This window comes from Dermacentor silvarum, chromosome 7 (assembly GCF_013339745.2).
Source record: "Dermacentor silvarum isolate Dsil-2018 chromosome 7, BIME_Dsil_1.4, whole genome shotgun sequence".
NCBI lineage: Eukaryota > Metazoa > Arthropoda > Arachnida > Ixodida > Ixodidae > Dermacentor > Dermacentor silvarum.
Genome location: NC_051160.1, coordinates 7,207,069 through 7,222,777, shown reverse-complemented (window position 1 = coordinate 7,222,777; position 15,709 = coordinate 7,207,069). Strand labels below are relative to the sequence as shown.

Here is a 15,709-nt window from a genome sequence, read left to right as displayed (position 1 = left end):
GACATAACCGAGCAAACAATCGCAGCGGGCGATGAAAGTGGAGAGGAGGGTGCAGCAGAACCATGAGGTGGAAAGCTGAGGAGGGTATGGCGAAAGTGCAACGACGATGCCTACGAGATGGCGCCAGAGTAGCGCGCATCTTCCGGTAAATTTGTCAGCGGTGGCTACTGTGAATTGCGCCCACGCATCACGCGCGCGCTGGCTCTCGCGATCTCTAGATTAGCGAGGCAGTTGCGCCATGCTTCACTCCGTTTGCAACGTTCCACACGAGACAGATTGCCTGCGCGAGCCAATATATCACGAAAGGAAAACACGTATACAGCTGTGCTCAAATTTCGCATTAGGGAGTATAGTAATTGTCAGTAAATTTTTTATCTTTGTCTTCCCCTCTGCCATTTTCGACATGTGTGGTTGCTGAGTTGTGCAGTCTTCTTTGGTTGTTGTTTTTATGATGTTTATCACTTTACGTCAGGTTCGTGTACAATGATTGCGTAACTTTTTTGTGTGTGTGTTACTTAAATTTTGTTTGCCTTTTTGCGTTTACACATTTGATTGATTTTGAGATCGTGTGTGTACCCGTCGTTTCGCTGCTTTGCCACACGAGCCGTGCCACCATGTGCTCGCGTGCCCCACCGAAGCGGGTGAAGTATGAGGTGAAGGATTTGGCAGAGAAGGTAGAAATATTGAAAGCCATGAAAACAGGGGTGCCTCAACAGCTATTAATGAATAAATTCAGCGTGAAGAGAAGCATTTGCAAAACGTACATGAAGAAGGAAGTGCAGATTCTGCAGGCGTACGACAGCGACCCGAAACTTGAAACATTGTTACGATGGATTGCCGATTTGTGCACAGGCAGAAAACTATGCGCTGAAGCTTGGCATTGAAGACTTCAAGGCATGGGAAGGCTGTCTCAACCGATTCAAGAAATGACACCATCTGGTCTTCCGAAGCTTGTGCAGTGAGAAGGGGATTGTCAATGAAGTGTAGTCTAAATTTGGAGGGCCGAATTACCCTAGCTGATTATGATGCCTGCAACAATAACGCAAATGACTTGGCCCTCTTCACACGCAGCTGTATTATCGTATGCCAGATCATACCGCTTCTCTCACTCTTTAGAGGCGGCCACAGGAAATAAATGGCTCAAAATTTTACCCCACCTATTGAACACACGCCCCAACTTTTCGCACATCTTTCAGGAAAAGGGAGTTCAAAATGCAAGTAGATGTGGTATATCAAACTATTTTGCGATTCCCTTAAAGTTTAATATATCTGGGATTGATTGTAATCAGGTGCATTGCGCCATCCAGGAGTCAGAGACCAGAAAGTTGTCACTGTTTGCAAATGGTGTACATTTCAGTCGTTAGCATATTACTTTTCAATTTTTTCTTTTTTTTGCAGAAGTTCCCTTGGAATTTACCCTGCATAATAAATGCAACCCCCCATCTTTTCTTCGGTTTTTTTGAAAAAAAGTTTGTTCATTATGCATGTGATAGAGTAATAACTACAGTAACAACTTTGTGTCAGCTTTATTGGTGTTTTGTTTTGGAGCAGCATGAACCCCCACTAGACATTGTTTTCGGGCACTACTTTGAGTGCTTGGTGTGCCTACTCCTATTTTCCCCAGTGGAAACTGGCATTGCATTGCTGAACCCCACTAGACATTGTTTTTGGGCACTACTTTGAGTGCTTGGTGTGCCTACTCCTATTTTCCCCAGTGGAAACTGGCATTGCATTGCGTGGAGAGGGGGGATGCAGAGGACAAACCCTGGCATCAACGAAGGCAGGGCCAATGTACGTGCTACAGTGGGACACACTGATCTTGCACATTACCATTGCGATAGCAATTATATGGACACTCCAAACCAGATTTCTGCCGTCGCCGTGAGGTTCCGTATGACGTCAAAGGTGATGAAATTGTCGCCGCGCGCCGAACGCTGTATGTGCGAGTGAAAGGGCGCGAGGGACGCGCACTGTCATGGGGAGTGAACGCACGGCGGAGAACAAACGCGCGTTCTGCGCCGTGCTCCCTTAAGGGCTGCAGAATTAAGCGTCTCTTTCCTCCTTTACAATCACCATATATGTAGAGCAAACGCGACTTCTTCAGACACACGAAAGGCCGTGGGGGGGGGAGGCTACGTTTAGCTGCGGCACAAAATGCCTATTTATCTACAAACGTTGTGAGGCGAGAAGGTGGTAAAGACTTCCGACGCTGCTCGACGAGTGTCCCGTTCTCATCTCGTCGAAAACCTCCGAGCCGCCCCCAGAGGCTTCGGCAACAGTCACCAACGCCTCACGCGTTTTGTGCGAACGCGGGCAAAACGCCGATGGCGTCGACAACAGTTCTGTGTGTTGCCGGTGCTGCGGCATGTCCAAGTTTGTACAGCTGATAAAAGTACTATCCTTACTCCGTATAGCTCTCTACAAATTTGCTATCGAAATTGATGCTTCGCCTTTCTGGTGAAACTGTGTCATTTTTGGTCCAGCATTGAGTCCACCTGCAATGTTACTACGAAAAGTGGTATTCATGGTTTTTACAGCTATTTCGCGGTGGTGTTTTTCTGCAGGTGGACTGGCTGAGTGAAAAAATGCGGGAAGCTAACTTCACCGTGTCATCCATGCACGGCGACATGCCTCAGAAGGAGCGAGACGCCATCATGAAGGAGTTTCGCTCTGGCCAGAGGTAAGTTGGCCTCAAGCTGGTCATAAGTTTAAATGTAATGGTTTTTGAATTCAGGCTCCAATTTGTCACTGAAAATTTTAACTACAATTGTGGCATGAGAACTTTGCTCTTTATGCAAAATCACACTTTGCATACAGGCAGGGGTGCAACAGCTGCGCCAATTGCGCCATTTTTATACAACTTCGTATTTTTGCGCCGAGCTGTGCCAAACCGTGATATATGTCGAAATTGCACCACGCTGCGCCAAAACGCCCGACCAGCCACGAAATTTCTCGGTTACGATGACATTGCAATGCTCTTTTAACGGACTGTGGGACTCGCGTAATGCCTTTGCTTGCCGTGAAGCGTAAGAAATCTAGGCTGACCGACTTCTGGAAATAAAAGTTCCGGTAAGCGCAAGCTTGCAGTGCTTGCCGACTTTGTCATAAATATGCAATGAAATTGAGAATTCAAACTGCTTCATTGCGACAGTGCATGTGCCACGAAGCGAGTGTTTCGCGATCGGCCGGGCATGCGCTTTGAGTTACGCGTCAGCTGCAATGCACGAAAAATGGTGTAACTGCGGCACGAAATGCATTCTCTCGAAAAGTTGACACTTCATTGACCGCCTTTAGTACGTCTCAACCGTTGCCCCCACGCCATCGCAAAGATTTCCCGGACAGTGGTTTCGGTTTCGCTCGCGGCTTTCGTTCGCTCGTATTACACTGTACCCGTATTTTGCGGGCTATAACTCCCAGCTTTGTATAAGTTGCCTCCTCCTAAAAACGGCAGTTCTTCCGAAAAAACAAAAAACATATACTATAAGTCGTACTGGTGTACAAGACGCACTTGTTCGTTCGGTATATGATTCTAAAAAATAAGTGATGTTTCACTCCGTAAACGCGGGTCACGTGCAAGCGTATGGGTGTCATTCCTACTTAATTGCGATAGCAATGATAAGGCACACCGGGCGCATTTTTGCAATCTTGGTCGCCACAATGTTCCGTATAAAGTCCAAAGGTGATAACATCGTCTTCGTGTGCCGTATGCCTTATGTGCGATTGAAAGCGTGCAACAGTGAGCCGAATCGCGCACAGAGGAGGAAAGTGGGGTGTTATCGCGGGAGGGAGGGGTTGGCTTGTACTCTGGTAGCAACTGCGAAGTTTGCGCAACGGCGCACGCAGTATCTTGAAAGCAATCTGTAAATGTGACAACTTCGGGGTCGGTTGATTCGCAGTCGGGAATTTTTCACGCATGCGGGAATTCGATAACGCGTACGGAACCCATAGCAATTAAGTGGCAGAGGAGGTCAACCCAGCGTGCTTTGCGTGGTCATAGCCTCCAATCCGATTTTGACGGCAGTTTTGCTGGGGTGGGAAACGTACACAAGTCGTTTCCTTCCCCAGCAATACTGCCACAACGTACACAAGAAATGTACCGGCGAAAAATTCACAAAGAAACCGCGACTTATACACCGGAAAATGCGGTATAAACATACTAATTTTGCGTCAATGAAGTTCCGCCACAAAGAAATTGTTCGCTTGTCCCGTGATTTTCGTTGTAGCGGTACCCGACTGTGTGTGTGTGTGTGTATATATATATATATATAGTCGACTCTCGTTACAACGGACTCTGATAATCCGCAAAAAAATTGTTTTATCCGAAGTCCATAGTATCCGAAACTGGAGGCCACCACCGAAACACCAAAAGATTGTCAAAGGGTTGCTGCATTTTTCGACTACCGCCGGAACGTCGCAACACGACAGAAAAAAAACGAAAAAAAAAAAACAACGAATGGAATCCACTCACGAAGAAGTGCATGTGTGCTTTCCACATGTTTGGCTGATAAAGTTGTGTGCAGTGCACTTCCGGGGCGTAATCGAGGTCGTTGTTCGGAGCGCGTTCAATTTCGCCATGCGCTGCCTAAGTCAACTGTGCATGGCGAAACTGAACGTGCGCTCCAAACGGCGATCTCCGATCGCGCCCCTGCCCTCGCCTACGCTGCTCGTGTGAATTACCGTATATACTCCCAGAAATCCAATGCAAAGTTGGGTGGTGCATTTATTATGCAGGGTAAATTTTAGGGTGTTTTATGAGTAAGCGTTCTTTGTGAAACTGCTCCAAATTTGGAATTTACTGCTCAAAAACAGAGGGTTTTTTTTTCCCGTAACCTGCTCCAAATTTGGATTTTCCTACTCCAAAAATTGCTTCAAATCCTATTTTGGCTGTTGCGCCACTGATACAGGGGGTAATTGAGGAAAGGGGGAGTCCGATTCCTACAATATGAAGCCAACAGATGAAGCCAAGGAAGGCATTAGGGAAATTATGTTTTAATTGAAATTTTAAAATTTTATAGTTAAGGGGGGAGGCTACCTCGGGTACCAACTTTTTTGTTTGATATATCCTAATGAGATTTTCAGGATAGACTCATAGCAAATGCATTAGTAGAACTACAAAATTTTATGCAGTTATGTTTACTGCTTCTCAAGTTACAGCAATATGTCAGAATGGTGCACATGGTTTTCTCATTCCAGGCCTGAAGAATTTTCAAAAGGTGCTGAAACTGTGAAATTCACTATGATGATTCCCACATGGATACTTCAGGGCAAGACAGAGCCCTTTTTTTAAATTTCCTTGCTGAAAAATTGTAGCAGACCACCGAATTTAGTATTGGTGATTAGGACTTCATCAATGAAATTTTGGTTAAATATCACAAATCACAGACACAATATATAAAAAATTGCCCGCAGAAATTTATTCAGATACACAATAAAGAAAATCTTGTGGAAATCTGATGAGCGATTCCGTAGATATACAGTCGCCGACGGATTTTTCGGACTCCATAAATTCGGACTTGTTGGATATTCCGGATTTCATAAATGCACCGTCAGGGTTCCCATAGAGCTAATGCATTTTCGCGACTGATTTTTCGGACGAATTTAGGCCCCAAAGTTCGATTTTTCGGACTAAATCACTCGTTCTGAGCCATGCTACGCGTTCTTGGAAGCCGCCATGTTGGATTTTCCGCTGGCTTGCCCAGGCTTGGCTTCCAGTGGCCCGCTCTATAGCCTCCAAGATTGCGATAGGCGCACCATCCTCTCGTCTCGGAGGCCATGCCCACTCTTCTTTAGCTGACATATCGTTCTAGGGGAGGACACTTCTTTCTTTTCTTTTTTCCGACAGCACTGCCGTCTTATTCACTTTGCGAAATTCGTTTTTTCATTTTTTAAAGTTCCGTTGCTATTTTTATTTTGCACATAGTGTGCGCGCCTCGGAGACGTGTGCGCCTTCTCATTTGTGTGATCGGCGCCACCGCCAGTGGCTTCGCGAGAGCCAAGTGGTGTGAAGCGTGGCCACCGCGATCAGCTCTGGCAGCACGCCGTCGCTGACCTCTTACAGAGCATTGCAGAGTTAGCAAGATTACACTTCTCCGCTGGGCTGCATGCCAAATAGAAAGGCCGGAGCGAACGCCACGCTGTTCGAACTGATTGCGGAGGCCACGTGTGAAGTAACAGGGCTTGTTCCTTCGATCTCCATGGCGATCTCCGCTAATGGAGATCACCACCGCGGTGACACTCTTGTCGACTATATGCAGAGGCGACGTCAGTCTGGCGGAAATACAAGCAAATCTGATCGCTTCCAATAGTAGTACGAGGCAGGGCATTATTAAATTTTTTTTATGCCACTCTAAGCCTAAAATTTTCCCTTCTAGGGTGAACGAGTTTTTCGGACTGTTCGATTTTTCGGACTATTTTCGTCCAGAAAATCGGTCGGCGACTGTAGCTGGAATAAGTAGCATCACCAGCCAAAAAGGTCATTTTGAAAGAATGAGGTTTGAAAGTTTTGAGCACATATATTAGTCTAACATGACCCTGCAGCGTAACTGGAGATGTCCTTAGGCACTCTTTTCCTTTGCCGCCTTTCTACCTTCTCTTGAGATCGCTTCTTGGCCTTTTTCAAAATTTTTCGCCTTCACTTGTTGCGGTGGCAGCTTCAGGATTCCTCTCCATTGCTTTAAATTTCCGCTCCATGGCCGGCATAGCGCCAAGTCCTCGTTGCACAGCAGTGCGCTTTTTATCCGCAGCCTCTTTCTCCTCACACGTCAGGAAACGTGTTTGCAAGTGCACATCCGAGGCACATGAGAGGATGTGGAAGCCGCTATGAGCACGAGACACCAGGCGCACTCATCACAGCAAATTCTCGCACCGTTGGAGCAGGAGTCAATTTGCTAGAAGCGCCGACGCAACCACTCTCTCGCATAGGTGAAGCAGAAGCTACCCCACAAAAACCATCGGTGCGATCATCGTCTGTGCACGGGTGGGCGGGGAGCTTGGCTATGCGGACGAGCTTCATAGAACGCTTCCTCGCACCGAACGCATGTAACGTCCTGAGTTTCATCGGGTGTATCGTGACCAACAACCGTCCAACAATCGGCAGGCTAAACGCAACAACGGTCTCGTAAAAACGGTAGAAACTTGGAAAATATGCAAACGGCTGCAAAGATAGACGATAGTGAGCGGAACGCACAAAGGTTGCTGGCGATGGAGGAGCCGAAGCAGACGACGACCGGACTCATTATGCAGGAGACCACTACGTCATCGCGCGCAGCAGCCAATGGGAGTCACGGGGTCCCCCACTACCTTGAGGAGCGCGTGCTTCGCCCAATCGCAGCTTCGCGTCTCGGCCACGGGAAGCTTGATGAAAGTTCTCGCGAGCCTCCAATCATGAGCGATTTACGCCTCTCCCGCGCCGCCACCGCGAGTGGCGGGGGAAAAAAAGCAAGAACGCATGAACGAAACAACACCAAAATTGTGGAGTGGTGGAGAAATGGCGCTCACGCGAAGTTAGGGGTTTTTGAGCGCTCACTCGCCACTCAAGGGCTGCTGCGTCTTGTTAAAAACTTTATTTGAAATAGTTTCGCGATAAATTAGACGTTGGTATTTCCAGAAATAGTAGTTTATAAGACATACTGCCCGAATATGTGGTTTTCCGAAAATTGACTTTTTCTCTATTTTCCGGTTTTCAAAGGCCGCGTTCCTCCTTAACCCTTTGAAGGTCGAATTATTTTGAAAAAAACTTTCCCAGATTGGTCAAATTACTTTATTGCGGATATTGAATGTAAAAAATGTATAAAGTCGGGAATAAATAGTGAAAAAAAATTAGAAACAGTATTTTGATGTCGGCATCACTCAGAACTCCAAATGTTCAATAATATTTCAGAGTGTGGTATTCCTTGAAACACGGTTCTACGCACAGCTCCTTATCGCGCCAATCAAGGTAGCGCCAATCAAAGAGCAGCGCCAATCAAGGTAGAAATCAAGGTAGAGATCATTCGGCGGAACCGAAACCGCGTAAGCGCGTTGCCGCAGAGAGCAAAAATACCTCGTGATCGGCGCTGATAAACAAGCTAAGACAGCGCTAATCAAGATAGAAATCAACTTCCGCCGCCCCTGCAAGAGAGTGCCGACAGAGAGAAAACTCACGTTTGGCGCGCCTCCGTTGCGATCACGCGGCGCAACCGAAACCGCATAAGCACGTTGCCGCAGAGAGCGAGAATACCTCGTGAGCGGCGCTGATAAACAAGCTAAGACAGCGCCAATCAAGATAGAGATGAACTTCCGCCGCCCCTGCAAGAGAGTGCCGACAGAGAGAAAACTAACGTTTGGCGCGCCTCCGTTGCGATCACGCGGCGCAACCGAAACCGCGTAAGCGCGTTGCCGCAGAGAGTGAGAATACCTCGTGAGCGGCGCTGATAAACAAGCTAAGACAGCGCCACGCAATATAGAAATCAACTTCAGCGCCACTGCAAGACAGTGCCGACAGTGAGAAAACTCACGTTTCGCGCGCCTCCGTTGCGATCACTGCGGCGGAACCGAAAGCGCGAAAGGGGTGTTGCCGCAGTCTGCGCGACGCATGCGCTGAAACTAGAAATCAGTTCTGTTTATCTCCGCAAGAAGGTAGCACAAATGTCAAACGCTTCTTGTAAGTCCTAAAAGGTGGCAGCACCTCCCGGTAAGCATGCATCGTCATTATGGCGCGAAATTTCAAACGGAGAATTGAAACCGTACCCGTCCGGCAAAGACCTTGCGGGACAGAAAATCGCCGCCGTACACATACGGCAAAAACCTTCAAAGGGTTAAGTCAAATGAAACTTTTCCTTTGTGCTTCTGTGTGTCGCCCACTAAGCAAGCTTCATTGATACCTTTCAGCCGAGTGCTCATCACAACAGACATTTGGGCTCGGGGCATTGACGTCCAACAGGTGTCCCTTGTCATCAACTATGACCTGCCCAACAACCGAGAGTTGTACATCCACAGGTGGGTACAGTGATACAGTTGATGCTGAATACAGTCGAGTCCATTTATAGTGATTGCAGTTATACAAATGCTTCGTTATTACAAACGGTGGTGGCACAATGGTTGTAATTTTAATGCTGTCTATGGCAACATGTTTCAGAACGAATATGTCGCGGCTGCTAGCTCCTTTAGAGTGAACGCAGTATTACAGCTGTAGAAATCACAAAGGTTACAAGGATTGGACAAAGGTTGCCACGCATTACATTAAACAAATGTTGCAGTTTCGCCTGAAAGGCGATATCAAAGTACCTGCCGCGGTGGCTTAGCAACTCTGGTGTTGCGCTGCTAAGCACGAGGTTGCTGGATCAAATCCCGACTGCCGCAGCCGCATTCGATTGGCACAAAATGTAAAAACTAAATATCCCCTGGCAGTCAAAATTAATCATGAGTGCCCCACTACGGCGTGCCTCACTATCAAATTGTGGTTTTAGCACATGAAGCCCCAGAATTCATTCATAACAATGTACAGTAGAACCCCGCTGATACATTTTTCACAGGACTGTAAAAAAAAGAAAAGAAAACGTAAGAGCTGGGAAACGCAAGTGCCGAGAAACCGGAAAAATTGAGAGAGTAGTAGATAATTGCACACAATTTTACTTTAATTCTCACGTTTGAAAAAAAGTCGCAGTTTTGCCCGAAAGCCGAAGCATCGATTGTGATGGCAAATTAGTAGTCAGCTATACAAAGTAAGGATAGTAGTTTTACCGTCCGTATAAACTTGTAAACATTCACTTATTAACTATATTAACAAGCACGGTGTCAGCGCGCACAGGCTAACATGAACACATCACACTTGATGAGCGTGGGCACTCGCTGTCGAAATGCTGGCATGAGGAAGCACGGCATCAGCAGCGAGCGATGTGACCTTCGTGCTGTCTATTGCTTCCGCACAAGCTAAGCGCCTAGAACACACAGCACGCACAAAGCTACAAGCCGCCGACGTACCTACATTGCCTAGACTCTGCCCCCAACGCAAATCACTTGCAAGATGCGGCCTGCGCCCTCCCTCGCAGTACACAGTTGATGCCAGAGTACAACACAGCCTGCTATCCCTCCTTCCCCCTCACCCCCCGTTGTTTCAAGCGCGACGGAAGAAGGCGAGCTTCCTCCCCGCTTTTCTTCCTTGCGCACGCGAGATTGTCACGGTCGTCTGCTCCCCTCATACGCTTTCACTCGCACATACAGCACACGGCGCGGCGATGGCGCGAGAAAGACGTGGATAGGGTGGACGAGCAAGAAATGACAAACGCATCGCCCGTGTTTGTAGCAAGAAACAACAAACACATTGCCCGTGTTTGTCATTTCTTGCTCATCCACATCTTTTTCACGCTAGTTTTTTTTTTTTTTTTTTTTTTTTTTTTTTTTTAATGTTGGAACCACACTCTGATGTTTATATGGCACATCTATGCGCCAAAACCAATCTTAGGGCCCCAACGCATCATAGACACCACCCTTAGATACCAAATACGGATCTCAAAGGCCGTACTTTTGCTGGCGGAAACCGAAAATATGTCATAGGTGTCGTCCCCGGCACTTTAGGCAGCCAATCCCATCGTCAAGCCACGAAGCCAAGCGACATGAAAAGTCAACGTGGCCGCTCAGGCCGTCGTGGGGTGGCAGTTCGCAACGCATGATGCAGGAACGGTCCCACAGTTGCGATGCAACAGCGAGGTGGGTTACCATTGCATTGGGTCCTATGGGAGCTATGCCAGGACCAGATGAAAACGACATACAGTAAAATGTTGTTACTGCGAACCCCACATTAACAAACTTTTCAGAAATCCCCTGCTGACTTCTTATAGTTTCAATGTAAAAATATTTCAGTACTACGAACTTCAGAATACCAAACTTTTCAGAATAACGATCGTTATTCAGTTTCCGTGTCATGTTAACAACCCCTCAGTACTACAAACTCGTATTCCAAAATTTGGGATTCTTAAATTTCCGTGTATCCAGTCATTGCAGCCGAAACAGGAAGCTAGCAGACAAGGCGCAGAAAGTGTACGCCGCGGCACATGGGTCTGGAAAACCTGAGACTGTGCCTGAGGGGTGGGGAACTACGCTGGCACGCAGCATCGACGCGTCTGAAAGCGGGGCGGCCGCCTCATGACAGGCCAATCGCCCACACACGATAATCACTCCACGAGTTCCAAAAAAGACTCGAAAGCAGCGCAACGATCACGCAAAATCGGTGACAGCGGCCTGTCACTAGGGAAGCGGCTGTGGATCGCGCGCGCCTTACAGGTTCTTTCGCGCAAGTCTTTTCCATACCACCCAGCCCTCAGATGACACGCCGGCGTGCATTGCAATGGATTCATCCCTGGTTTAGGACGGTGCCCTTGCGCTCTACAGCAGCGCAGTGTGCCCGAAGGCCCCGCGTGGACGGATATTCCAGCAGCGCAGCTCGGGAGAGCAGCGGGGCCAGAAAGCCTGCATCGAGTCGGGCATCACCGCAAAATACTTTGGCTCTCGACTCTCGCTTTTTCGTTCCAAGGCAGAGTAACAGTGGGTGAGCTGAACAGTCAGGCGAGCCGTTCTTTCTGAGAAGTTCCCGAAGTGTGCGATTGTCACGCGCAGGACCGTTCGAACACTAGCTGAGGGGATGACTCCTCAGGTTTTGTGAGCGCATGTTTCGCCAACAAGTGTCGCCCAGCAACGGAGGCGCGTCTCTTCCTTCTTTCGCCCTTCTTTCTGCTTGCCTCTTTCACACTTTCTGCGGCTGTAGTAGCTACGTGCGCGGAGAAATGTAACCTTCATACTCGTGGGGTTGCCACACGGTCACACTTCGTGCTTTCCGGGCTGTGTCAGCTACGCGCGCTTGCGCTTTTAAGTAGTTCTGGTGTCCGCCTCGAGCGAGACAGTTGCGGTGTCCACAGCAAGGATTGTGAAAATAAACAATAAACATTGCGCTTTGGAGGCGACACGGAGCTTCCTTTTTGTCTTTGTTGGTAGTTCTCTCGGCCTCAGCATCTGTTTTGAGCGCGTCACTCTTATTACACGGTGCTTGGGTGGTGCGTGGCGCCGGAATCTATGGCAAATAGCAACAGCGCGGGGCGAGAGCCAATAGCGACGTCTTCGTGGATAGCTCATATGATCTGATATGAACTGATAAGTTAATGTGTGGAATGCTTAATTTCGGGACTTTCACTATAACAACTTTTCAGAATAACAAACCATTTTCCACGGTCCCCTGAAATATAGAGATTTTACTGTAACAGCTGGGAAAACGCAGCACCCGGGAATGTAATAGCGGGGTTCTACTGTACCAGAGAAGTACACGAAGTAAAGTTATATTTTTTGTAGGTTTTACCGTATTTATTTGCATAATAGACGCACCCACACTTTTGCAGTCAAGTGTATTTTTTCTTTCCTTGCGTAATGAACGCACCCTTAACTTGCTGCCGTGAAGTAGAAGAGACACGGTACGGTTTGGCATCTCTGGTATAGTGTCTGCTGGGTACGATTGTATTGAACGCCGTATGAGACGCCGAATCGTATCGTGTGTCTCCTACTTTTATTGCGATAGCAATTATATGGACACTCCAGGCACCTTTTTGCCATCGGCGCTGATGATCGCACCGTAATCTCTCCCGCGTCCGAGGGAGGAAAGCGGGGAGGAAACATGCCGTATTCCATTGCACGCATGGCACTGTGAGGAGGGAGCGGCGCAGCAACTGTGCATTGTGCGGCCGCGCGCGCCTGATGGTTGCTGCGATGGGGCTTTTAGCTACGCTGCGCTCTGTGTTTGGCGACCCAGTCTAAAGGAGGAAGCCCAATCTCCATCACCGACATGGTGTCGTGAATACACGGCGTTGATCGATACCTCCAAGTACCGATTTAATTGTGGTTTCTGCGTTTTCTTTTTCAAAAGTGAAAAAAAAAAGCATTTGCAGCACAACATGCTGTTCACCTGTGGTACGCGCTAACCGGTACGCATTCTATGAGCCACTACACCGTAAACGGGCAGCCAATACGTTGGGTTTAATGGGGACTCGGCCGGGGAACTGTACTTACTACGTGTTAACCATAGCTATGTCGTCAGCGTGTATGTATTAACAAGATTTTACTGTATATAGGTGAGAAGTCTGAACTCTTTGAAGAAAAATAGTTATGATTAGAATTTGCTGTTACTATATCAATGCTTTAGTCCATCTCAGATCATTAGTTATCCCGAGACCTAAATATTTGTATTGCGTGACCTCTGAAATGATGAGCAGCACGAGAACAAGGTGAGAGCAGGAGCTCCTGCTCTTTGCTGGCTCCTGCTTTCACCTTGTTCTCATGTTGCTCATCATCTTGAATTTCAATCTCCTGCATTCTTAGTGTTTTCCTGTGACCTCTGAAAGTGATACATCGCAGGTACAATACAGGAACTTGAGAGGATGTTTCTTGTACGTAATGGACTTACAGACAATTCTTTTCTCAATACCATCAAAAATCTTTTTGGAATGCTTCACTTAACTGGGCTTCGTGAACAGGCTTTTTGAAATCCGAATAAATTGCACAGTCATTCGCCTACAACTTGATTTTTACTATAGTGTGTTCTACAATATCATGTATATAGATAACAAATAAAAAAAAGATAAATAAGTTGACTATGGCGCCCTGAAGGACGCCAGAGTCAACCTTTGATTACGTGCTGAAAACACTTATTAACATAGGATGACAACCAGGCTTATATGTAAGCCTTGGATTTTTTATAACCTGTTAAAACTGAACTATTTTTTTTTATAAAAGCCTTGTCGGAGGCCTTGGAAAAATTCATTAAAAAATTGCATCTGTTTGGGAACAATTATTTATTAAAATTGTGAAGTCATGCAGTCTGTTTTCTTCGACCACGTCACTGTTTCATCAGTTTCATGACGTTAAGATGGGCCAACTGGAAATGAATGACTGCCGTGGAAGGGAGCTATCGTAAAAGCAGTATTGTCAGGTGCTAAAATGTGCTGTGTTATGCATTCCAAAGATTCTTTTGCTCTTCTAAAAAAATTTTATGGCATACGTGACTGTGTATGTTGCGCAGGCACAACATCTTCTATGCAAATATTTAAAGTTGTGCACCCCATTGAGCATATATTGCCTTAAAGATCAAGAATGGATATAACGAAGTAATTTTGGCTGCCCCTTCAACAACGTTTAACGGGGTTTTACTTTATGTTCAGTTTTGAAGGTGTGCACCCCTTTTCTTTATGAGCTTGTTGGTAGCTGCTGAGAGGGGAAGTTAAATTTGACCATAAAGGGAATTGCTCTAGGTTATTTAAAAGGTCCTCTCTAAGGAAAGGTAATTTATCTCAAATAGCTGGGAATGGTGGCCTAATGCGTCATCTAGGCATAATACTTCTTTATGGACTGTTTCTTTTGTTTGTTTTCAGAATTGGACGGTCCGGTCGTTTTGGTAGGAAAGGTGTTGCCATCAATTTTGTCAAAAATGACGACATCCGCATCTTAAGAGACATTGAACAGTACTACAGTACCCAGATTGATGAAATGCCTATGAACGGTAAGACCTTTGCTGGTTTACCTTGGGCTTGTCGCTGCCAGGCACTGGTGCTTGTTATCTAACTGCAACTTATTTTCTTTTCTTTTCAGTTGCTGACCTCATCTGAAATCTTCACTCAAGCCAAGCACATCATTAATTCATGTACAAAGCTAAATAAAACATTTTTCCTGTCTTCACATGTGGCCTCTTATTTTTCTGTCGCATTAAACTTGCATTTTGGGACTCAAGTTCACCAACTGCGTGTTTGATCTCATGCACAAGTCAAGGTGATCAATTCACTGCTGTGAAATGATTTAGCTGCAATTATAAGCTTTCTTTCGACGTGTGTTTCTATATCTAAGTTTGACATGCTACCAACTGCGAGTTTGACGTCACGCACAAGTCAAGGTGAGCAATTGACTGCTTGGAAAATGGTTTGCCTCAGAAGTTGTTTCCAACATGTGTTTATATATGTAAGTTTGATATAACTTTGGTCCAAATCAGTCTAAAACTTTCATTCTTACAGCAGTTCACACTTTGATCATTCAACGTCATTTTGATATGCCTGTCTCCTTCATAAATACATCATTTCATAGAGAACATACCTCTGACTCACAAAATAACTTAACAGTTTTAATATTTTGAAAACTACTTGTTGCACAGGAAGATAAATTGCATATTTGAATGCTTGTCAAAATACATAATACAAGTTTGATCAAAATGTGCCCATAAATTGAAGAAACTTTTTTATGTGGAGTGTCCTTTCTAATCTCTAGTCTCCTGTCACAAGTCTTGTTTGTCACTGCTACTTCAAGGATAACAAGGTTTTTCGGGTACATCGCAAGCCAGGATTCCTGGCCGAGCAAAAAAGTAAAAGCTTGTAAGGGTGTTTTTCAGTGTTGCATCTAGGTTTGCTATACTCCTTCAGTGTTTTGAAGAAATTATGGGGTTCCTCTAATTGTGGCAAGGATCCTGTATGTAAAGCTTGCCAAGGATGACCGCTGTTGCCTTAACGAAGACGAGCTCCGCTTGTCTAGAATGTTGGCACCGGACTGAGGCATGCCCTTCCTTTGCTGCCTCATTTCACTAGCAGGCAGCAAAAAATTCCATATCAACATAGGTAAGGGGACGGCTCTGGTGCAGTTATGAAGCAGCCACTATGGAAGTCATGACTAGTGCATGGTTATGTCTTGCAGTTTGCCATGGTTCCATTGA

The 15,709-nt window shown here is 46.3% G+C and overlaps 1 protein-coding gene across 1 annotated transcript in view; it reads left to right on the top strand.

Moving 5' to 3' along the window:
• LOC119457491 (eukaryotic initiation factor 4A-III) overlaps nt 1–14,689 on the top strand; it is a 63,661-nt gene extending 48,972 nt beyond the window's left edge. Inside the window, exons 7-10 of the mRNA XM_037719077.2 lie at nt 2,565–2,680; nt 8,869–8,976; nt 14,388–14,515; nt 14,605–14,689. Of these exons, the coding sequence (XP_037575005.1) occupies nt 2,565–2,680; nt 8,869–8,976; nt 14,388–14,515; nt 14,605–14,621 (369 nt within the window). The 3' untranslated portion in view covers nt 14,622–14,689. The remainder of the gene's footprint in view (nt 1–2,564; nt 2,681–8,868; nt 8,977–14,387; nt 14,516–14,604) is intronic.
• Nucleotides 14,690–15,709: the final 1,020 nt, after the last annotated feature.